General features: G+C 39.2%; 1 protein-coding gene across 5 annotated transcripts in view; it reads left to right on the top strand.

The window, feature by feature from the left end:
* PLD5 (phospholipase D family member 5) overlaps window positions 1-24801 on the top strand; it is a 409798-nt gene that overhangs the window by 133348 nt on the left and 251649 nt on the right. For 2 of the 5 annotated variants that reach the window (XM_072830384.1, XM_072830385.1), the window contains exon 2: window positions 15143-15279. In XM_072830384.1, the coding sequence (XP_072686485.1) occupies window positions 15143-15279 (137 nt within the window). Of the gene's footprint in view, window positions 1-13215; window positions 13237-15142; window positions 15287-24801 lie in introns of those variants that run through there. The other 3 variants (XM_072830386.1, XM_072830387.1, XM_072830388.1) reach the window with 3 other exon arrangements.

Genomic DNA, 24801 nt, shown 5'->3' on the forward strand with positions numbered 1-24801 from the left:
TAATAAATTTATTTTTTATTGGTGTTCAATTTGCCAACATACAGAATAACACCCAGTGCTCATCCCGCCAAGTGCCCCCCTTCAGTGCCCGTCACCCATTCACCCCCACCCCCACCCTCCTCCCCTTCCACCACCCCTGGTTCGTTTCCCAGAGTTAGGAGTCTTTATGTTCTGTCTCCCTTTCTGATATTTCCTACCCATTTCTTCTCCCTTCCCTTCTATTCCCTTTCGCTATTATTTATATTTCCCAAATGAATGAGAACATATAATGTTTGTCCTTCTCCAATTGACTCATTTCACTCAGCATAATACCCTCCAGTTCCATCCACGTTGAAGCAAATGGTGGGTATTTGTTGTTTCTAATGGCTGAGTAATATTTCATTGTTGGGAAATTTTCGATTACTAATTTAATTTCTCTGCTGGTTATGGGTCTGTTCAAAATTTCTATTTCTTCTCTTTCAGTTTTGGTAGTTTCTATGTTTCTAGGAATTTTTCCATTTCTTCCAGGTTGTCCAGTTTGTTGGCATATAATTTTTCATAATATTATCTTATAATTGTTTGTATTTCAAGATATCATGCCTCCAGTATGAGGTGTCCTGGGACTGGGATCACATCCTTAATCTAAAGTATGAGATTTCATTGCTCAGACTAAATGGCCCAGGGCAACCATTCTCAGATGCTTTGTAAAGAAGATGGGTTTACTGTTAAAGAATTAAACTCTCCTCTAAGATGCAACACTGATAAAATCTCTAGTTGATGTCTTACAATACAAAATAGGCTAGTTAGACTATGTAGAAAATGATAACACAGCTCCTTGGTCTAGGACCCATGTCACAGAAGATTAGGAGTCTTTTACACTTAGGCATACAACACAGTTGGCCATACAGTGGCACCTGAGATTTTTTTTTTTTTTACCATCAAATCACTATATCTTGATTTTATTTAGCAACATTGAGCAAGCTTTAACTCAAGTGGGTTATGTCCTCAATACCAAAATAATACCATTCTCTCTGCTCAGAAACAGCCTGCGACAGACCTCTATCCTGATTCCACTGCCTGCAGACTCTGAAGGAAAGGCCAAGATGTGATTGATAGGGGAGACTGGATGGTCAGGCAGTTCCAAACATTCAATTCAAGAGGGAGAATCAGTAAAAAAAAAAAAAAAAAAAAGGGAGGGGGGCAGAGAGGTGTGAAGAGAGAGAGAGAACAGAATGCCTGGTATGTATGCAAAGTGCCTTTGAACTGTAAGACCATATACAAATAGGTGCTAGTTACTGGTGAAGTAGAACTCAGCAGACTGGTCTCTGATGAATGGAGAAATTGAAAGCATGTTGCTCGAAGGACGGAAGGAAGGAAAGAAAGAAAGAGAAAGAATGAAAGAAGTAAAAGAAAGAAAGAAAGAAAGAAAGAAAGAAAAAGAAAGAAAGAAAGAAAGAAAGAAAGAAAGAAAGAAAGAAAGAAAGAAAGAAAGAAAGAAAGAAAGAAAGAAAATCATGCTTACTTTTGTTTTCCTGGTTCCATATCTTTTAATAATTTAATAATTATTTGGAAGATGGTCTGCTTTGCTTTCAAGGGAGTGATAAGTATGTTGTGGTGGAGAACATGAAGGACTAAAGAGGAATCACTATCAATGAACTGAGGGAAGATTGATGAGTGGCCTGGCAGCCAACTCATCTCAGCTCCCTCTCGGCCTGATACCAGGTCAACAGTACTCTCCTTGCAGGAGGTGAGTGCTGTGTGGCACAGCATGATGCTTTGCTCAGATGTTCTTGTACTCTGTCTACCCCACAAAACAGTGTTCTTACAGTGTCCTGCCCTGTGTGGATATAGCTATGCCCTGTGCAAGGCTTGTGATGAGCTTCTACCTGAATCTTTGAAGAAAGGGGTCGATAAATTAGTGGTGAGGAGAAGGGGAATGTTGACACATATAAAAGCAGTAGGCAGCATTTTTTCTTAAATGCTGTTAAGGAGATTTGAATTCTGTTAGAATATCTATATCTACTAAAATGTTTAACTTCCACCCCTCCCCCTAATGTCCTCGCTTGTCTGCATTATAAAATTGCATTTCTCTATCCATTGCCTTGGAACATTATCATTTTGTGCTTTTCTGGGCCTTTTGTAGACAGGAAAGGTAGATTTTCTGTGGGAATAGCCCACACAAGCTTGAAAGTGGTTGGGAGTGAGAGAAGAACAGGAGGACATTGGGACACAGGGAGTGCTGGCAGGTTTGCAGCAGAGACAGTGGCAGGTTTAGAAGGGACCAAAGAAGGTCCACAAAGAAATAGATAAAGAAGGATAGAGATGAGGGATTGGGGAGAGTGGCAGGAAGAAGAGTCACAAGGAAGTTAGAAACCAGGTCAGAAGGAAAGGGGCCATGTGGGTGGGAGTTCAGTCATGGCGATTCAAGATAGACTTCTGTTCTTCATATGTCTTCCCATGTTAATAAAGACTTTGAAAAAATTAGTGTTGACTCATTAGGTAGTAAGCTTTTGCTAGCTCAAAGTGACGAAGCAGAAGAGGATGTCGTAGGTCAGTGGTGCTGAGGTGAGATCCTTTGCTCTAAGTGGCTGGTTGGGTTAGATGGCTTCAAGTTCCCTCCTGCTCCCACTGTAAGCTTCCCTAGCCATATCTTTTATAAATGTGTATGCACGTATGTGCAAGTGTATTTGTGCAAATGCACAGTGTGTGTGTGTGTATGTTCCTTTTTTTTAAGGATTTTTAAAAAAAATTATTCATGAGAGACACAGAGAGAGAGGCAGAGACATAGGCAGATGAAGAAGCAGACTCTCTGAGGGAAGCCCAATGCAGGGCTCGATCCCAGGATCCCAGGATCCCAGGATCAGGCCCTGAGTCAAAGGCAGACACTCAACCACTGAGCCACTCAGGTACCCCTGTGCTCCTTTTTCAAATAAGAGGGAACACTGGCAATACCAAAGATAAATCTTGTTGTCACTATTATACCCAGAGTCAATCCTGACTTTGCTTTGCTTTTTAATTAGTTCAAAACAAAGATCATTAGTTTCGTCTGCCATGTTCTTTTCCCCTAACTGGATGAAGTATTGTCCTTTACAGTGATCAGGAAACAAATAATTTAGACAAGAGACACTAAACAATCATAACCAGCGGTCTTTAGAATAGATCTCCTATCACAGTAAACTGGAAGGGCTTGCATTTATTTTGATAGATTAAAAGAATCAACCTTTTTTTAGCTCATTAAAAGCAGAGTGTAGAACACAGGTCTACAAAATAGCCCTCAACTTATCAAAGACCAACTGACAATTGTCATTCTTTATCTGTAATGGAGGTAAACACAGAGAGTGTGAAAATACAGTGTTTCTGTTGGTACGTGTTGGCTGCTCTGTATTGACTTAGACAGTGTGTTCACTCACTACAGTTCAAAGTAACTCATTTTGCTTTATGGTGAGTACAGAGGAAATCCATGATTCTCTATCCCAGGAATTAGGTGTGCATAGCAGGGGGCATGGTGGCCCCAGGATCAGATCTGCCTGCTGCAATGGAACTGTCCTATGAGTGGTCACCTACCCAGCCCCTCCTTTCTCTCTGTACCATCGGAACAGTATACATCACCCTGTATTGTCTTTCACTGTCCATACTCTGCAACACACACCCACAGCCCTCACATGTGAGGTCCTTAAGGGCAGAGACCTCCCTAAGAGGTTCATCAGTGTTAGGGTCGCATAGAACACATGTTAGATGTTCCCTACATATTTTTAAATCGAATTAACACACTTCACTTCTCTTGTCTAATGCCCCCAGGTACCGCAGGTAGGAGGAAGGGGACAGAAGTTCACTGACTTCTCAAGGGCCTCCTACCTTTCACCCCTTGTCATGTGTGCCAGGTGTGCCTATCCTCAAATCATAGTCCAAAAATGACTTATTTGTGTCAGTTGTCTTTTGCAAACTTTGTTGTTCTTTTTATTTGCTGGTCTGTCATTTAATCAGCCAAACACTGGCAGAGAAAAGAAGGCACGTTGGGTCAAAGCATCTTCCTCCCAGCATTTTTTTACCTGGAAAATGATAAAATGAGGGGTTGTCCTAGATGGTCTCTGGGTATTTTTTATGTTCAAATATTCTCCATAATTTCCCAGTTATCCTCTTTAGTTTGTGAAACTGGACTTTATACCTATCTTCTGCTCAATAATATGGAGGCTTCAAGTAAATATAGACTACCCATGGGAAGTGGCTGCTGATGCTTAGTTAGAAAAGCTAACCTAAGGACGAACAACTTGCCTCGAGGTGGACGTTGTCCAAGAATGGACAGCTTTCATCCTTATCACTGTAAGAGATGATTTAGATGAGGGCTCATATAAAATATCTAAAAATATGGAAAAATACAGAGTAAACCATGAATACCTTCAACACTACAATGCATCCAACTTCACAAAACCTCTCCCCTCCTGACAGACCATGACTGCTAAGAGTTTTGGGTGAATCCCTTGAATCTTTCCCTTAATTTCCAAACAGGTACATTGTAGTGGCTACAATATTCTGCAGAATGACTCTTTCTGACTCTGTCCGTTCCTCTATTTGTGGATAGTTAGATCTTTTTTCCTGTATCTTTTCCCCCACATATGATGCTACAGCATCCTTGCTCTTATATTTTTGTGCACATGAGTAAACATTGCCATAAAATTGAGTGTTGGAAGTGGAATATAGGAGCCAAGGGATTTGCACATTTAAAATTCTGATAAAGGGCAGCACGGGTGGCTCAGCGCTTTAAGCACCACTTTTAGCCCAGGGTGTGATCCTGGAGACCCAGGATCGAGTCCCACGTCAGGCTCCCTGCATGGAGCCTGCTTCTTTCTCCCTCTGCCTGTGTTTCTGCCTCTCTCTCTCTCTCTCTCTCTGTCTCTCATGAATAAATAAATAAAATCTTAAAAAATAAAATAAAATAAAATAAAATTCTGATAAAGATCATGATAAAAGCCAAATTGCCATTTAGACAAGCTCTGCTAGATTTTGTTCAGATCAACACTCATTTCCCCAATCCTTGCCAAGCAAAATTATCAATCTTTGGAATTGTTGCCAAACTCATCTGCAAAACAAATATACTTATTTGAAAGACATATATTATTAACTATTAAAGTTTTTTCTTTATTTGTTTGATTATTTAGAGTCCAGTGTTCTTATTCTTCTTTCACTTAGGAACAGGTATCTGATAGACACTTGTTATCTAGATTGGTTCTCTGTTTCTCTTGAATTTTCTCCAACAGGTGTTAGTATTTTATTATTTTGCATTGCATTCTGGGAGAATCCTTTGACTTAATGGAGTGTGTGAATTTGCTCTTCACTTATGTCTCTTTTGAAATTCAGCCTATCTGCTGAGGTGTCTCAATTTTTTTTTTTTTAGATTTTATTTATTCATTCATGAGAGATACATAGAGAGAGGCAGAGACAAGCAGAAAGAGAACCAGACTCCTCAAAGAGCAGGGAGCCTGATGTGGGACTCCACCCCAGGAATCACGACCTGAGCCAAAGGCAGACGCTCCACCACTGAGCCACCCGGGTGTCCCAGGTGTATCATTTTCAAGATCTCTTGTTGCTAATCTTTCTTAATCATCTTTCCTGATGTTTCATGGGTACAACTTCTTCTCTCATCTTCCTGAAAACTTGGGTTATTTTTACTTTTAAAGGCTTACCTGTGTCATTTGGTTGCTTTATATTCTCCAAATTTATTACCTTGGTTGAGTTAAGTACCTCTTCCATGGTTTTGATTTTTATCAAACTCTTGGAGACTTTTAATTGCCTGTCCACTTCCATACTGGGCAGTTCCTATTTGCATATCTATGGGTGGTACTTGAGCACAGTGGTTTATCTCCAGGTTTTATAGGAGGGGCTACATATGCTGCCTAATTCTCTGAGGGAATTGCTCTACTCATGGCTTATCTTGTGGGTGACACTTCTGTTGTATGATGCTCAGCACAAGAGGGAAAAAGAAAGCAGTAGTGGGAAGGATCGACTGGCCAGCCTGCTCTGAAACATTTTCCAACTAATCACTGTCAGTTATTCCAAAGTTTCTTCCAGTTCTGTGTTACCTCTATCCTTGGAGCTCACCTATCTAGCAGTTGTGTTTTCCTATGTGTGTCTTGGGTTTTGCTCTCCTTGGTTTATCTAATTTACAGTAAATCTTTATAATTTCTTGTCCATTGGTGGTGCTTTTTATTTGTCAAGCACTATTATAGAATTATTATTATTATTTTTATTATTATATCTGTTTATCGTCTCTAAGAATTTGTATAAGATTGAGAATAGTTACTTGGGTTCAGCTGATTCAAACTTGAGTTTTTATTCTCTGTCCTGCTATTTTTGAAAAGATGCTCTCTGTTCTTATTATCTTCCTTGTTAGGCTAATTTTGAGCTTATGATACTTAATTTTTTTTGCATGTTCTTTATTTACAAATACATGTGCTTCCGTGATGGGAATCAGTGGAAATACTTATAAGTAGGAAATAAATAATCAAGGTTGTAAAACACAAAAATCATCATTCTGATTTTATAGCCCTCATCATTTTCCCCCTTTATTCACTTATTCGTCACTTATTCATGTTTTTGGTTCTTTAAAAAAGATTTACTTATTTTAAAGATTTATTTATTTATTGAGAGAGAGAGCACACACCTGTGTGAGCAGGGGTCAGAGAGAAAGAGAGGGAGAGAGAGAATCCCTAAGCAGACTCCCTGCTGAATGTGGAACCCAAAGCAGGGCTCAATCCCAGGACCCTGAGATCATGATTTAAGCTGAAACCAAGAATCTGATGTTCAAATGACTAAGCCACTCAGGCACCCCTGTATTTTTTTTGGGGGGGATGCCAGTCATTATGGATCTAGACAAGATCCTAGAATTCAGAAAGCTCTGTTTAGTGAAAGAGAACCAAAAGGTAGAAAACTAATGAATGCATGGTTGAACAACAAATTTGCATGTCTTTAAAAGGGAAAGAAAAATCTAGGTGGCTGCAGAAATAATTTACTATTATTGATCTGGTAAAAATAGCAAGAATTTCCTAAAACAAGAACACCTTTAAGTTCCATTGGGAGAACTCTAGCAGGCATGAAAAAATAAACAGACTGTGTAGCTGATGATTCATCTTTCAGTTAAAGGCAAATTGAGGTAATAGAGATATTTTGCAATTTTTATAAGCAACTTGAGGAATAAAATTGATAAACTTTGTTCCCTGTTGAGGTTATGGCCATTGAAGCCCCCTGCACTCTTTTTTTTTTTGCACAGAAGTAGATATTAAATACCTATTAAATGAATGTAATGTCATGGTTTCTAGATAGTGCATTATTAAACACCAAGACAAAACATTTTTAAAAGTCTGTATTTTTTTGTAGTGGGGGTAATGTTGACCTCGTAGAATGAATTGGAAGGTTTTTCCCTCTCTTTGTTTTTTTCTTATTGTTCTTACTCATTCCTCAGATATTTGGCATAATTTCTCAATGATGCCACCTAAACCTTGACTTCTTTCTGTGGAAAGGTTTTTAACTAAAAATTCATTTTCTTTAATTGATATAAGGATATATTCAAGTTATCTACTTCTTCTTGAGAGAATTTTAGTAATTTGTATCTTATAAAAACTTATCCATTTTATTTACACTGAATTTCTTGGCATGAATTTATCCATATTATTCCCTTATCATTTATTTTTGATACTATCTATGGTGATTTCCTATCTCTCATAGAGATACTAGCAATTTTGTGTCTTTTATTCTTTCTTATATGTATGGCTAAAATTTTATCAATTTATTGATCTTTTCCAAGAACCAGACCTTGGTTTCATTGATTTTTTTGTGTGTGTGTTGTTTTTCTGTTTTCTCTTATATTGAGCTCTTCTTTTTATTCATTCCTCTGCCTATTTTGAGTTTTACTTGCTCTTTTCTCTTTCTACATTCTAAGGTAGAAGTTTAGATCATTTAAGACCTTATGTATTTTCCAATATGCATTTAGTGGTCCATATTTCCCTGAATCATTTCTTCTGCTGCATCTCATGTATTTTCATATATTGTATTTTTATTTTCATTCAGTTTAAAATTCTTCTCTTTTTATTCTATCCATTAAAGGGAGAAGGGTTTTGACATCACTGAGTAGTTGAAAATCTGTTCATTTCTCTATACAGTTCTATTAGCCTATGTTTATATGCATTTTGAAGCTCTCTTATTAGGTGCATCAAAGTTTATTATTCTGTCTTTTTATTTTTAAGATTTTATTTATTTATTCATGAGACACAAAGAGAGAGGCAGAGACATAGGCAGAGGAAGAAGCAGACTTCTCACAGGGAGCCCAATGTGGGACTCGATTCTGGGACCAGGATCATGCCCTGAGTCAAAGGCAGACGCTCAACCACTGAGCCACCCAGGCGTCCCTTGTTATGTCTTTTTGATGAATTTATCCCTTTATCATTCAGAGGTGACTCTATTATATCTTCAACGAGTTTTAATAATTTTTGGCCATTATATTTTTCAATTTTTTTGGTAACTTCTTCTCTTTTGGAGACTCCAAGAACATGTATAGTAGGCTGTTGGAGTCGTCTTATAGCTCACTGACATACTGTTCAAGTTTTTCATAGAGTTCATTAAACTCTTTTTCTGTTGTGTCTAATATGCTCTTAATCTCATCCATTTCCCATCCCCAGAATTTTGATGTGCACCCTTTGTTTTATCTTCCTTTAAAAAAATTATTTATGTATTTATTAATGAGAGACACAGAGAAATGCAGAGATATAGGCAAAGGGAAAAGCAGGCTCCTTATGGAGAGCCTGATGTGGGACTCGATTCTGGGACCCCTAGATCACACCCTGAGCCGAAGGCAGATGCTCAACCCCTGAGCCACCCGGGTGTCTCTGTTATATCTTCTTTAACTCCTTTAACATACTTATTTTCACAAGCACGTGAAATATAGTAATAATATTTGTTTTAGTATCTCTGTCTACTAACTCAATCACCTACATTTCCTTTCTGAGTTGATTTCAGTAGACTGAGTTTTCTCCTTACTTGGAGTTGTAGTTTTTTAATTTCTTTGACCATCTGGAAATTTTTTACTGGATGCTGAACATTGTGTTTTTGATTTTGCTGTGTGGTGGATATTATCATATATCGAAAAATATTCTTGAGGTTTGCTTGTGAACAGTTTGGGTTTTTAAGGCTTGCTTTTATGCTCTTGTTTAGGTGAGAGAGCAGCCTTGAGTCTAGGGCTCATTTTTTCTATTTTCATTTTCTAGATACAGCATCCTCCTAATTAGTTAATGCCACATATATTGAGATTTTTCCACTCTGGATGGTGGGACACCAGCTCTTCCTGGTTCTGTGTGTTTGGCTAGGGATTCTTTCACCTGCTCCTTTCAGATGGTTCTTTTTCCAGACCTCAGATAATTTCCTTTTATACACACGCTTATCAATACTTAACTGAAGACTCAGAAGACCCTCTGAAGACCCTCCACAAGTCTCTCCCTATACAAGTCTCCTCTCTCTACTACTCTGTTACGTCAGCTCTAGTTGACTTCGCCTTTCTAAAATACCCATTTTGTCTTCACAACTTAGACTGGTATACTTAGATTGGCAGACTCTTCCAGAGAAACCCATTCAGTGTGGATCTGGTACTCAGCAAGTACTCTGAGCTGCTGATTTACTCTTAGGAGTTCTCAGTATACACAGCCAGTGAAGACTGGGAGTAAATTACAGTCTCTCAGGGAAGGGATACAGAACAAGGAGAGGAAAATTCTAAAATAGAACCCCAGGAAACATCAAAATGTATGTGGAAAGTGAAGTGATAATTCTTTTAAAATGATTTTCAAAGCAAAGCCCTTAAGTAATGTATAGTTTAAATTTTCTACTGTGGTTCAAGAATGTGATCATTATTCAGGAGATTGATAAGTCACCAGCTAAGATTACTATGAATCTTCTGGGTGACCTATTTTTTTCTGGGAACATGTCTAGGAACTCAAGCTAGGAACACATTTAGAATCATAGGAAAGTTCTAAAGGTCCAAGAATGCCCTGTCTCCACAGCTTAGAGCCAAATAAATGTTCAACATTCATTTTTAATGGGCCACATGGGAATTGGTTAACTAAAAACTAATAATAAAAATAACAAAATAAATAGCAATAATAATAGCTAATATTAAGTAGAAAATGAAGTCAAGAAAATTAAACCAGAAAAGAAGAAGTTTGCATCTATAGAACAGACCTAGAGACTAGACTCAGAGACCTAAATTAAATCCCTGGACTGTCTCCAGCTCGTTGGGTCACATTGGACAGTTCAGTAACCCAATGTCTTTGAGTCCTAATTTTGACATCTTTTGCATGGAGAATAATTGTACAAGGACTTCCAGCTCTGTAAGTTTTAAAAGCTGCACAAATAAAAATTGTTATTTTTAAGACTTCACCATGATTTTGTTTTAAAAATTGTCATGGCAAATAAATGAAGAAATAATATGAACAATTTTAATTTATGGTTAATTTTTGCAAGTATATATTTTACCCCTAGACACATGGGTGCAAATTCCTTTTAAGAGTTTATCAGATGGTATAAAAGCCCAAGTTGGAATACATTATACTTTCAAGTCACAAATTTAAGACTCTTTCTCATTTAGAGGTTGTACATCTCTTTTTCTGTATTAAGCTAAAATGTATTTGATAAAGATATATTTAAATATTTTCAGTGTTAGCATAATTACATTTATTTCTTGACCAAGCAAGAGGTTCTTTTCAAAACTGTTTCAATACAATCTCCAGTGTAAAGTATAGACTGATGCAGGATAATAGCATTTCAAGTTTTGTTTTCTTTTAATTGGTTGAGCTTATTAGTGAAGTTGAGGATGTAATCATGTTAATGAGTTCTCTTTAAAACTTTGCGTTCTTTTATTCTATTCAATAAAAACAGAAAAGTGTGTTTCAAATTGATTCCTGACTGATCTGAAATGATCTGTTAAGGATTTGAAAATGAATAAATGTCGTGGTAATCTGGGAATATGGTCTCATTTGTGAGGCCCTTTGGCTGTCATTTGAACAGAATGTTTCATTTTTGATGAAATGTAAAAGAAAGGAGACTAAGGAAAGTAGTGGTCTGACCTTATATTGTTCCAGTAAATTCTTTCAAGGGGACATTTAAAAATGAATATCAAAAAAAAATAAAAAAATAAAAAAATAAAAATGAATATCAGAGTCTGAATTCCTCTTCTTTGATGAATTAAAATGAAAATAACTGGGTCAATTTTTCATATTAGTAGAATAAGATAATATAGAATTAAATGAATAGAAGTTAATAGAAATTTATGGGAGTTATTATATCAAAGTACTTCCAGTAGCACACATATTAACTAGAACTCTTACTGACTTTTATCATAAAATTCAGAAAAAAAGGGAAACAAATCAATATTGTTGTGGATGAAGCATTAGGTATTAACTTCTTTAGGATTTATTCTTTAGGATTTTATTTAAAAATAAAAAGGTTTTTTTTTATATAATGTTTAATTATACTGTCCTGTTAGAGTCTCTTTGGGACTAGATTAATGTGTTATCATTACTTTGCTTTACACCCCTCCAAAAGTTTTTTGTTTGTTTCTGTTAGTAATTTATAGGGAAATAGGGTAAAATGACAAGAATGTTTATTTTCTGTTGTTAAATGAGTGGCTTTTTAAAAAAAGTTCTTGGAATAAAGGAATAAACCTTTATTCTTGGAATAAACCTTTGGAAATGGGGTCCTTCAATGTGTGACATATCCATGCAATGGAATGTGATGCAACAATTTAAAACTATGCCGTAGAAGAATATTTAATGACCTTAGAGCATGATCAAGTGCAAAAAGCAGAATGCAAAACTGTACAAGCATGATACCAATATTTTCAGAGAGTTAGATCAGTAGACATAATATATAGGAATGAATGAGAACAAAATGCTAGTGGCAGTTTTGTTTGAGTGGGACTGGGAGTGATATATTTTCTTTTTTATATTTTGTGTTTTTTTCAAAATAGTTAACAGCAAACAGTTTCTGATTATACAAGTAATGAATATCATTAAAATTAATAAGAAGTAAAGGGTAGGAGAAAACTCACTCAAAAATTTAAAAAATTATTTAAAATTATTTCTAAGCTCCCACATTGGTTGTATTTATCATGGTGCCTGGGTGGCTTATTTAACTGTAAAAGCTTGTCTTTTGTTAAACATCTGACTCTTGATTTTGGCTCAGGTCATGATCTCAGAGTCCTGGGATCCAGCCCATTATTGGGCTCTGTGCTCAGTAGGAAGTCTCCTTAAGATTCTCTTTCTCTCCCTCTGTTTGTCCCTCCCCCTGCTTGTGCTCTCTGTCTCTCAAATAAATAAATAAATCTTTAAAAAAAGAAAATGAACTTATAAAGGAGATGCGTTTGAAGGATGGACATATATTAAGCAGGACTAAGGGGGCACCTAGGTGGCTCAGTTGGTTGAGCATCTGACTCTTGATTTCTGCTTGGGTCATGGTCTCAGGGTTGGGCTCTATGTTCAGTGCTGAGTCTGCTTGGGGTGTTCTCTCCCTTCCCCCTCCGCCTTTCCCACCACTCTTTTTCTCTCCCTTTATCTCTCTCTAAATAAGTAAATAAATAAAATCTTTAAAAAATCACAGGATTTAGTATGGGTGATAGTTTGATTCCTCGGAGTCTGGCCCCTGGAACAGCAGCATCAGTGTCACCTCGGAGCTTGTTACAAATGCACATTTTTGAACCCATCCCAGACCAATTCAGCCATTCAACCAAAACTTTTGGAAATGGGGTCCTTCAATGTGTGTTTTCACAGGCCCTCTAGGTGATTACAATGCGTCTGAGGTGGCTAGAAAAATTTCTCAAAAATTTTATCCTAGACAGCTTTCATCTCACATTTCTCTTCTATGTCTTCCTCTCCTACTCTGCCTCTATCATTCTGCTTCTCTCTTACACATGTAGTTTTTGTTGTAGGTTTTTCTTTTACTTTTTTCTTTTTAGAGAGGGAGAGAGGGGATGAGGGAGAGGCAGAGAGAGAGAATCTCAAGCAGACTCCACACCTTGCACAGAGCCCAACATGGGGCTCAATCTCACGACTCTGAGATAATGACCTGAGCTAAAATCAAGAGTTAGATGCTAAACCGACTGAGCCACCCAGGCATCCCTGTGTGTTACTTATTTATTCATATCTTTACCTTGTTTCTCCAGAATATTTGAGGCAGCTCAGAGGTGCATAAACTACAACAGCAAACACTCATCCAGCTGTCCAGGTATTGTCCTAAGGGCTTTACTCATTTAACTTAATGATCAGTCACAACCCTATGAGACAGTTGTTACTCTTATTTCATGACTGTCCTCTCCATTTGATACACAGGAATCTGAAGCACAAAGGCTAAATAACTTTGTGGAGGAATCCAAGCAATCTGGTCCCAAAGTCTGTGCCCTCAACCAGTTCACTATGCTGCTTCTTAAAAAATTAGTGAGGAATTGGGGATGAATGCACAGCCTGTTCTGCAGAGTTTGATATAGTGGGTAAATACAGCCCATGGATATGCCTCTGGCTCAAACAGAGAGTGAACACAAGGATAAGCTGTAAGATTATCAATCACCAAAATATTGAAGGAAGCTAATTCTCTGGAAGACCATACCTGAGTCTCGAAAAACCTTCATGTCACTCCACATGCTTGTGATTTTCATTTCATTCATTCACTTTGCTTACACAGTCATTATTTCTTGGGCACCTTCTATTTGTCAGGTCCCATTCAGGTTGCTTGGGATGGAAAGAATAAAACATACCCATGCCTTAAAGATACTGGGGGCCTAAGGGTAAAGAACGATGGTTGTGTCTCTCTTGGGGTTTCCCCCACTTTCTCCCTGAGTTTAGAGTAAGAGAAGGACACAGTGACAGGTAGGAAGGGATTTAGAGCAAGCTTTTCTGGAGATACCTCAGCAAAGTCAGAAAACAAAGCCTCTAGAAAGAATCAACAATTTGAACTCATAGTCATGGGAGCACCTTTATTTCCACAACACCTTTCTCTAGAATTTGTTATCTGAGGCTTTTCCTGGATAGACTGGATCCTGAGCCGGGGAGGTTCCTTGGTTCTCTGGAGACTATGTGTCTGTGGAGATAAAGAGAAGGGAGGTGGTAGGAGAAACAAAGCCAGCTGGTTTCAACAAAGCTCTGAAGTGTGTGTGTGTGTGTGTGTGTGTGTGTGTGTGCATGTACGTATCTCATCACTAAGGGAATTACTCCTGGCCATCTGGTCAATGATCACTCTTTCCCTTCCTGTATATAATTCCTAAAACTTTGAGAAACACTTTTAAAAATTAAAATTAAAAATTATTCTTTCTCTTCTTTTCCCCATGCAGATTTATCTAATAAATAGAACACAGGCAGAATGATTTGTTTTGGTGGCAATGGCTGCTGCCAGTGACCATGACTCCATCTTCTGCCATCTGTGGTCATGAACCCCTGGAGACAGGGATGTCTCAAAATACAACACTTGGTCCTAAAGATAAGGACATAAGTAGCTGGAACTTTGGCTTGTGTTTCTAAGTGAAAATTATATTGAAAGTATGAATGTTGGTTATTATGGTGTTCAGTGGTTTTGAAATGGATGATGTCAGTTAAATGCCCAAGAGGCTGGCATCTGATAGACCTAATTTCGGATCAAAGTGTGGAACTCATCCTCACCTGCCAGGGGCATCTCTCCTAAAGCCATCATAATAAAGGTCTTAGAGCAAGACCAGGTGGGAAAATCAAGAAGATACAGAGTTTGAGCGCATGGAAGATGGTGGTAATAACAGGGGACAGAGAATCATTATTGAGCCCTCTGTGTTTCTTTTTTAATTTGCACTAACAGACTTTGTAGTGCTCTTTGTAGATCTTGTAGAAGATCTCCAGATCTCCTGGACTGCTTTTGATGAGAAAGAGGAAGAGTGAACTCGTTCAGGAGTCTCGATGTAGCACTTGCATTATTGAGCAAGTTCTAACATACTTAGTGGGGGGTTGAAGGCTATGTTGAGGAATGAGCTTCAGGATTTCACCCAGAGGGCAGCTCTTCACTAGCAGTGATGAAAGTAATTGTTTCCTAGAGGATTTTGAAAAGCTGTCACATCTGAGGTTTCTAAGTAAAAGCTGCTTCTTACTTTTCTTTTCCTTCTTTCTCTTGACAGTCCCAGCAGAAATGCATTGTGATCTTCGCCCTGGTGTGCTGCTTTGCCATTCTCGTTGCATTGATATTTTCTGCTGTGGACATCATGGGAGAGGATGAGGATGGACTCTCAGAAAAAAATTGTCAAAATAAATGTCGGTAAGAGGTAACAAACAAAACTTCTCTTTTAGGGGGCGGGCAGAAAAGCCAAAGAGAAGGCTAGATGGTAGAACAATACCATGAGTACACATGATCATCTAACCTCCCTGTGACTCTCTAGACCAAGGGAATTAAAATGTATAAGGATTTCATTCAATGACAGTTTTTTACAATTTAGGCACATTCTATACAGGGGGATGGTGGACAGAATGAAATTTTGTACAGTCTGCATTTCTGGAGACCCATCTGTCTGTCAATGAGGTTTTGGTTGTTTCCATGATGAGGTTGATGAAAATGAGCACTCCAGATGGGCAGAGGACACTGTGCTAGTTGTTGTATTAAATGGAAGTTAAAAAAGCATACATCTCTGGAAAAATTCCAACTTAAAATTCTGGATTAAACAAATCAACATGTCTCTAAGAAGACATGTGCCTCCTCTATCTTAATGTAGCACATAGTTTGTTATTAACCTAGAAATAGTTACATTATATTTATGTATTATGTCTCTTTGGTTACCTTACATAGCATTTCCTTGGGATCATTCCTGACTGGCAGAGGCATCAGGGCATGGTTTTATCCCATTAAATCTCCTTATCCAACTCTTCCATGAGCTGCTCTTTTTTTTTTTTTTTTTTTTTTTTTGGTACAGGAAAGCATCAAGGCAGGGGAAAGATAGATAAGAAGTCTATTTTTATTACATGTTGCTGCAAAGATGAAGTTAGAGCACACAACTACCACAGTTATGAAATAGAGCTGATGATGAATTTTAATTGTAATTTGTCCCTGGGGCAAGCGTTATTAGTCTGAGTGCCCCTCTTTTCTAGCTTAGGATCAACAATAACTTGGTAATGTGTATGTGGGTTTTTATCTTGGAGATTTTGCCTTGAAGGGTGAATAGGTGGCACAAAAAATGTCTGGAAAAGACAATTGAAGTTTATTTGTTAACCAATGGAACATTGTGGTCTAGTTACCAGACAACAGTATTATATGCAGAACAAAGATTATAAGAGAGAAAGTAGCATACAGTTTTAGATTTATTCTAATTTGTTTGAAAGGGGTCCCTATATTTACTTCCCAGACTGAATTTGGGATAAAAATTGTGTTGAGACTATAAGTAAAGCAATAGGGCGATAATAGATTGTCACCATCTTCCTCCTGAACACTCCTGCACCAGTACTTTCTGAGAATCCTATGACACGAGGGATAGAAACATCCGTGGACAAGGGGCCAGTGACTCATCTTGTTTTGTGGATTGGCTCTGCCCCCTGTCAGCCCACTTTGTCATGATGTTGGCTGAGTTCTTGAAATGGCAAACCCCAGCACCTAGAAAGCAGGTTTATAAAGGGCAAATGGTAACAACTTCTGTAAGACAAAATATGCAGGACCTTTTAACACACATTAGCAGGTATGTGTAGTTTTCAACAAAAAAACGGAGCCTTAGAACTATTCCTCTTTTCACTTGCAAGAAGCTATAATTTAATCTGATTTTTACTTCAAGCTCATACACCAGAATGTGCGTCTGCTTATTTCTCCATCTCAATCAATAATTCAATCCTGATGACTCACTGCTCCTCCCTCAACCTGGAACATATTCTTCTAATGACCCATCATTCCCCGGCTGCCTTTCCCCTGGGTAGCTGGAACCACTGCCTGATTACCAGGATCCCCCTCCACACAGCCATGTTTTCCAGAGCCTTCAGCCCCTCCAACCTCATCCTGAGAAGCTTCTGCTCTGTCTCCTCTCTCTAGCTCACAGGACGAAGGTTGAGTAGTGATAATTCCTTGTGTCCAGTCCAGCCCTAGTCTCCAATCAGACAACCCACTGCCCACCATCTGCTCCCAGTAGTTCTCATTTTAACTTGTTGGAACTTTCTTACGTTGTCCAATCACTCCATGGTATAGGCAACATCACCTGCTAATTCTGGGACTCTCTCCCACCTTCTCTTGTCCCTGGCTGACAACCTCCGACTGTCCACCCTATCCCTTGCCATCATGCTTAGTAACTAAAATTTACTTCCCAACACTATAGCCTATTGTTTTGACCACCCCAAGTCAATAAATTTGATGTCCATTTCACTGTTGTACTTCCAAGTAAGCCTCCTTCAGTCAAAGACCATAGAATTTGAAACCAGAAAGATCTGGATTCAAAACTACATTATACTACTTACAACTCTGTAAATTTGGACAAGATATTCATTTCATTATCCCATTCCATACCTGTTTACAGAGCACGGCAGCACTGAAGGAGGACCTGCAGCACAGTTAATAAGAGACAGTTGAGGCAACAAGGTGCTGTGGTCAGGAGCACAGGGGCAATGTCAGAGGGCACTTGGGGGCGTAGCCTGGTACTGTAAAAAGATGGATCCCACTATTTTGAAGGCAGTTTTAATTTTGTTTCTCTTAAAGGTGGTAGATTAAAAGAAATCTGTCTCACAGGGCTTTTTTGGTAAATTGCATACCCCCTAAGAAAGCAGCAGGAAACTCATCACAAGCAATATGTCAATACAAACCCTTTCTCCGTCCTTCCAGCGTGTCAGAAATCCCCTTCCCTCTTCACAACCAACTTCCTGTTCCTCCAGCATCCTCACTTATCCTGAATCTGCTCTATCCTGAGTGTACTCGGTGGTTCTGGGGAAGTGAAGGGAAAACAACCACAGGAGAACAGATACTGTTTATTTAGGGCTGGCTATGGCAAAGCAGCCAGCCACCATCACTTCTGGCAGAGACTCAAAGACAAGTAGAGGGCCCAGAGTACATTCTAGAGGGGAAATGAGAAGCCTTCAGGTGTGTCCTGTGGGGGCTGTTGGCAGGGGAAAACTGGAGGCTGGCCAGCTTCTGGAATCGAGGCATCCTCTGTTCTTGGTTAAGAGGTACATGTTTGGCTTTCTCTGCTTGGTCCTGAGTTGGAAGTGGGAACAAAAATTAGGGAAGCTGGTAGTTAATAATCAAGTCATGGCCATTTGGAGCACAAGGCTACAGAAGTTAATGATTGATGTCTTGGATTGTTGATAGAAATGGCCTTTCTACAAGCCGGATATTCCGTAGGCTGGCTTCCCAGGCTGGTTATTGTAGGTGGGAGGTTGGTGTCTTGGTCAGGTGGCCGCAGCTGGTGGGGCAGAGTCTGGTTTTTATAGACACAGTCTGACCATTGTCCATTCGCATATCTGATCTCCTAGTTCCCTGAACCTCTTCTTATACCAACCCCTTTTGTTTTCATTTTCTTCTTCTCCTCTGCCAGACCATGGCCAGTGTGTCCACGATGGTGGCTGCAGTATCTTCAAGTCTTAGCTGGCCTCCTCGGATCTCTGGCCTCAACCACATTGCTGGTTCTTCCGCTGGTTGACTCCTGGTTCTATCCACCCCCATCCTCATTCGCTGCTCTAGTGCTGGAACAACCTGCAGAGGAGAGGGAGTTGCACTGTGCTTTAGTCTTGGGTCCTCCTAGACACACAGCAGGGATGCCCCTAGTGTGAGAAAGGAGGGGCAATGTGGAGATGCACCCACTGAGTACGCTGGCACTGAGGCAAACGGGTTGGGGGGACGCTGCCTCCTGCAGAAGCTCTAGGAAGCGTGCCAGTCACAACTTAGCTCCTCTGCACAAAAGTCCACCTCTTCCTCTCCTGACCTCCTCCTCATACTGGCCCAGAGATCCCCAGGTTCTAGCCCAGGGCCACACTAACAGGATCACATGATGCTTCCCTTCCAAGTACCATTTATTTCCCTGGCTGCTGGTTTCCTCTTTAGGCTTTTCTCCTGGTGGCATTATCGTGAGAACACTGCCTGCACACTGCATCCTTTGTTGAGATCTTGCTGCTTTGTAATTAAGCTCCCTCTGTGTTTGCAGCTCTCCTTGCTCCTGAAAGTTGGAAGAGTGCGTGACATCCTAGCTCGTCAGGGCATTTCCTTCTCGCTGTTTTGACAGCCTCTCCCCAAGATCTCATCCGCAGCAGCCTTTCCTAAGTACAGCTGCCCCCTTGAGCAACGCAGGTCCGAACTGCATGGGTCCACCGTTAATGCAGATTTTTTTTTATAAAATCAGTACAGTCCTGTAAATGTATTTTCTCTTCCTGATGATTTTCTTAATAAAATTTCCTTTTCTCTAGCTTACTTTATTGTAAGGATACAATAAATATTACATGGAACATACAAAATGTGTGTTAATCCACTGTTGACATTATTGGTAAGGCTTCTGCTCAACAGCAGGCTAGGAGTAGTTAAGTTTTGGAGGGGTCAAAAGTTGTATGTGGAATTTTGACTGCACAAAGTTCAGTGCCCCTAACCCCCACATTGTTCAAGTGTCATCTGTACACTGCTTTAATTCATCTTAACTCTACTAACTAGCCAAGATGCCTTTCTACCTTCTGCTAGATTAATACTCAGAATCATATTGTCCACTCAGTGTTTCCCAAACTTTTATGTCTTTCTTAAAAAAAATGTATTTCCATATAAAAAATGTCTTCTTTATATTTTCTGACATTGTTTTATGTCCCCCTTTTTGTTACTTCGCCTCTAAAATACTGTACTAATGATAGTGACACTCTTGATTTTCATAATTTTCCACATGAATCTATGAATTAACAACTGCTCTTATCTTCCCAAATGCTTTTTAACTGACCTTACTTGTTATGCCAGGAAACCAGATCTTTGACCTCAGTAAATGACTACTTTGGCCTATTTCTTTGCCTCTTTGTACCAAATTTCAGGGTAGTTTCCATCATTTTCCCGTGTGTTTAATTGCTGATTCAGTCTCTATAAATATGAACCTCCATGTCACTTGACTTACTTATGGGGGTGAAGGGCAAATTTTCTAGTTTCTGCTGCAAACTGCATCTCAGTGAGCTTGGGGGCACCACTGCATAGTCAAGAATGGCTTAACCTGCCAGTGGAGATCACATATGTTCTGTGGCTTGGCTATCTTATGATCCACTGGTGCCTCCGATTATCATCTTATACTATTCTTGTAAGAGGTAAGTGCACTGTGTGGTTTTCCACACATCACATCCCCAGGGACTAGTAGGGACACTGGAACTTATGTCCAGCTGCTATTCCTGCAGAACACCTACTTCCGTGTGCACTGGCTACCCTTTCAGATGAGAGGCCTCTGTTTTGTTTTGTATCTCTCTCACCTTTCATCCATTGTTGTGGGTTGTTATTGCCCTGTGTAGTAGAGAACCATTACACACTTACTGGAAGAGGGCTTCTTTTTATCACACCTCTCTGATAAATACACATAGAACCAGTCCACACCCTGCTCCTCCTGCACCTCAGGCCTAATTTCTATAAACAATATGCCAGCTAATGTCTGCAAACTAGCATTTAACAACTACATATCCATAAAATTTGAGGTGGGTCATCATTATCTTCTAATCATGTTGATGGACACTTGCCACTTATCCTGTCACAGTAGATATGGCTGCCACTGCTTCTGGACCTCCTCACACTTGCCTCTTCCCCTTCTGAATCAGCCCCATGTCTATGTGGCTACTGTCCTGGTTGGGCCTACTCTTGCCTACAAATCTGCATATACATTTTAGCTTATGCCTACTTGGTCTGAAGCTTGAGGGAATAGACCAATGAAGTCTGCATACATGATTCCCACTGTTCCTAAACCCAGAGATCTTTCTTCATTCTAAAGTGAATAGGGAGGGGTACCTAGGTGGCTCAATTGGTTAAGTGTCTGCCTTTGGCTCAGATCATGATCTCAGGGTCCTGGGATCAAGCCCCACATTGGGCTCCCTGCTCAGTGGGGAGTTTGCTTGTCCATCTTCCTCTACCCCTGCTGCCTGCTTGTGCATGCTTGCTCTTTCTCTCTCAAGTGAAAAAATAAAATTAAAAAAATAAATAAATAAAGTGAATAGACTTGGGTCTGCACAGAATGGGATCCATGAAATATTTGAGCCTGGGTCAACCAATGTATAAATTACCATAGTGGTGCGCCAATAAAGATGGACTAGACCACTACAGAAAGTATATAGCAAGAGCCAGACTCACTTTGTAATATACCACCTCTCCACATATCCACTTCATATCTGCTTTCTAATTTTTCAATTTTTCTATTAAAAAGCTAACTTCTAGGGCCTCCTGGATGGCTCAGTTAAGTTCCAACTCTTGATCTTGGCTCAGGTCTTGATCTCAGGGTAGTGAGATTGAGCTCTGCTTCAGGCTCTATGCTGGGCTTGGAACCTCGGGATTCTCTTTTTTCCTCTTCCTCTCCCCCCCCATGCTCGCTCTCTCTCTTTATTCCAAAAAAAAAAAAAAAACCAAAAACAAAAAACCACTGACCTCTCTATATTTTTCATATACTTTGTTTTATGAATTTCTTCTTCTGATCCATTATTTTCCTATTTAAAATGATAAACAATCTTTATAGATGTATCTATACTAATAACCCAGTTGCAGCTCCAGTGTAGAGCATCTGTAATTTAGTCCATTAATATATGACATTTCTAGAGTACAGTATTGAGAGACCTCTGTGCATTGGCAATAACCTAGCGTTTTGTCCTTCCTCTTTGAGTATCATGGCCTTAGAGCTATCTTCACAGACTCAACTTGCTTTAATCATTGTTTTCCCTTTTAATGCCCAAATTGTCATTACTTGGCCAGTGGGATCTGTCTTTTGTATTTTTTGACATCATTCCAGATATCTCTCAGAGCAGCCTTGCTTTCTGGCAACAACAAGCTGTTTTGGCCCCGTTTTGAATTTTCTTGCTTTGGGACATGCTATTATCTACTGTCCAATGAGTTCTGCATCCTTTTCATGAAGAATTTATATTAAAAACCAGAATCTAAGTTCTAGGGTGTCATTAGATTTTCCCAAAAGGGTGTTGGTGGTAGATAAATTGAAACCAAGAAAGGTTCTTTAAATTACCTTTATGACTGAGCAATATCCCTCTTCCTTTCCCTCCCTTTTATATTTATAGACACGAGAACATGGACCATGGGACCAAATTACCTGGGTTCTAGTCTGGCTTTACCACTTAGGAGATTGCAATCTTGAGCAAGTTTCTTGATTTTTATTGTATTACTTTTTTTTTCATCTGTACAATAAAGACAAGTCTTACTTGAAAGGTTTCTGTAAGTACTAAATATGTTAATGTAAGTGCCTTTCATATAGTAGCATCTGTTATGTAATAAATGCTCAGTAAATGTTGGTTGTTGTTATTTTTATGAAGGGGCATGAGTTCATGCAGGTGTTTTCAGCCCCTTTGAAGTTTTATCGTACTTTGCTCCAAAGAAATGAAGACCTTGTAATCCATTTTCCATCCTTTTCTTACTAATTTTTCCCTTTATGTGTATTAATTTTGATCTGTCATGCTTTATATTGACAAACTAAACCATATTTTTAAATTAGTGTTGCTCCCAAATTTAGAAGGGTCCATTTTTTGCCTTCAGTGTTTGATATCTGAGCACTTTTCTGACTGTCTAAAGAGATTTCCTACAAATAGAATTCCAATGTACCAACCCAATAAAAATGATGAAAGGCAGAAGAAACTGGCAGAAACTGGATCTAGAACTTTTGTTTTACATCCTTTCCCAATTTGTCCATATGGACAAAAAATGAACCTAGTTCCTTTCTAATTTTCTTGATGTGTTCTTCCTTTTATGGTGCTGGTATCCATTTCTTACTGAATCTTTTTTTCTTAAGATTTATTTATTTGAGAGAGAGAGGGAGAGAGAGCACATGTGCACATAAGCAGGGGGAGCAGCAGAGGGAGAGAGAGAGAGAGTGAGCAGATCCCCAAGCAGACTCCACACTGAGTGGGGAACCCAATGCTGGACTCCATCCCAGGATCCTAAGATCATGACCTAAACCAAAATCAAGAGTCAGACGCTCAACTGACTGAGTCACCAGAGGAGGGCTAACTCAAAGCAGGGCATCCTGTGTGATTGGGTCGGGGAGCATGATGGCTCGACCCAGTTGGTCCTAAGTTGTAGGCAAAAAATTAGGGAAGCTGTTCCATTATTAATCAAGTCCTGGCCATTTTGGTTACAGAAGTTATTGTTTGGTGTTCTGGGTTGTAACTGGAGATAATAGCTTGCCTTTCTGCAGGTCTGACTTATAGCAGGCTGACTTCTGGGCTTCTTGCCATAGGTGAGAGGTTGGCATCTTGGTCAGGTTGCTGCAGGTTGCGGGGCAGAGTCCTGGTTCTTAGATATATGGTCTGGCTGTTGATCATTTGTGTATTCAGCTGCTCATACCCTTTGCACTGCCCACTTCTGTGACGAGGCAGTACTTAATATGAGTTATTCAAATCTTTCTCTTTTCCCACTCTCCCCCTGGCAATTTCTAATCCATTCCTTATATTTTACCTCCACCTTTCATACCCAAGTCCCATGGTTTCTTTCTTTTCTCATCCTTTCTCCTTGTTTACCAACTGGCCCAGCTCTTTCTACCAATACATTGTTAATGTAGAGCACCTAGAACACTGCTTGGTCTCACGTGCTCACTGCATGTTACTTGCTTTATGTATTGAACCTCTACTCATTATCAGGGCAACCACCTTCTCCTAGGGACCTGGACAGAGTACCCCACCTGCTTTGATTTCTTAATTCCTTTGCCTGCTTTCCAAAACTATGAGACCATTTCATTTCTGTAATGGCAGCTTAGGCCTTCTGTTGGTGTCACCAGCAGTTCTGTCTCTCCACTGTCTCCTTCCATAGATCAAAAACCCCCTTAGGGATCCCTGGGTGGTGCAGCGGTTTGGCGCCTGCCTTTGGCCCAGGGCGCGATCCTGGAGACCCGGGATCGAATCCCACGTCGGGCTCCCGGTGCATGGAGCCTGCTTCTCCCTCTGTCTGTGTCTCTGCCTCATTCTCTCTCTCTCTCTCTGTGACTATCACAAATAAATAAAAATTAAAAAAAAAAAAAAAAAAAAAAAAACAAACCCTTAGAACCTGGGACCCCATCTGTTTTTCTCTTTTGCATCTTAGACAGTAGCTCAGACATCAAGACTGAGCAGGTACTCTTTTTTAATGGACAATGATTTCCATGTAAACACAAGTAGAAAGTACAGGAGTAATACTGCTCATTGAGATAGTATGTATTATCTAGATTAATTTATTATCCCTCCATGGTGCAATTTGCTTGGGGGAATTAACTAAGGATTATGAAAGGAGAGATGGAAGTTTATACACATGTACTTAAAGACCATCACATGGAAATGAGTTAGAAGAAGAAACCTGGAGAATTGCTAAAATAATAGAATAATCTAATATAATTTTTTTCTAACTAGCACTGAATAAACAAACTAATAATAAATGGGAATGCAAGATAAATGCTTAATTTTAAATGAAGGAAAATAGAAGTCCTCAGACTTTTAAATACAGATATTTTTGTTCTTCTGCATTCTATTCTCAAACGGAATAGCCCATGGTCACATCTTAGTTTGACCACTGAATCAAATAAAAATGCAGATTTCTTGAATCATGGGAGATCTGATAGCCCAACACCCTGAAAGTGTCATTTATATGCCCATGCCTAAAATCTCAAAGATTATTTTTAAAATAATCTTTTATCTTTGA

The sequence above is a fragment of the Canis lupus genome, chromosome 6 (genome assembly GCF_048164855.1).
Source record: "Canis lupus baileyi chromosome 6, mCanLup2.hap1, whole genome shotgun sequence".
NCBI lineage: Eukaryota > Metazoa > Chordata > Mammalia > Carnivora > Canidae > Canis > Canis lupus.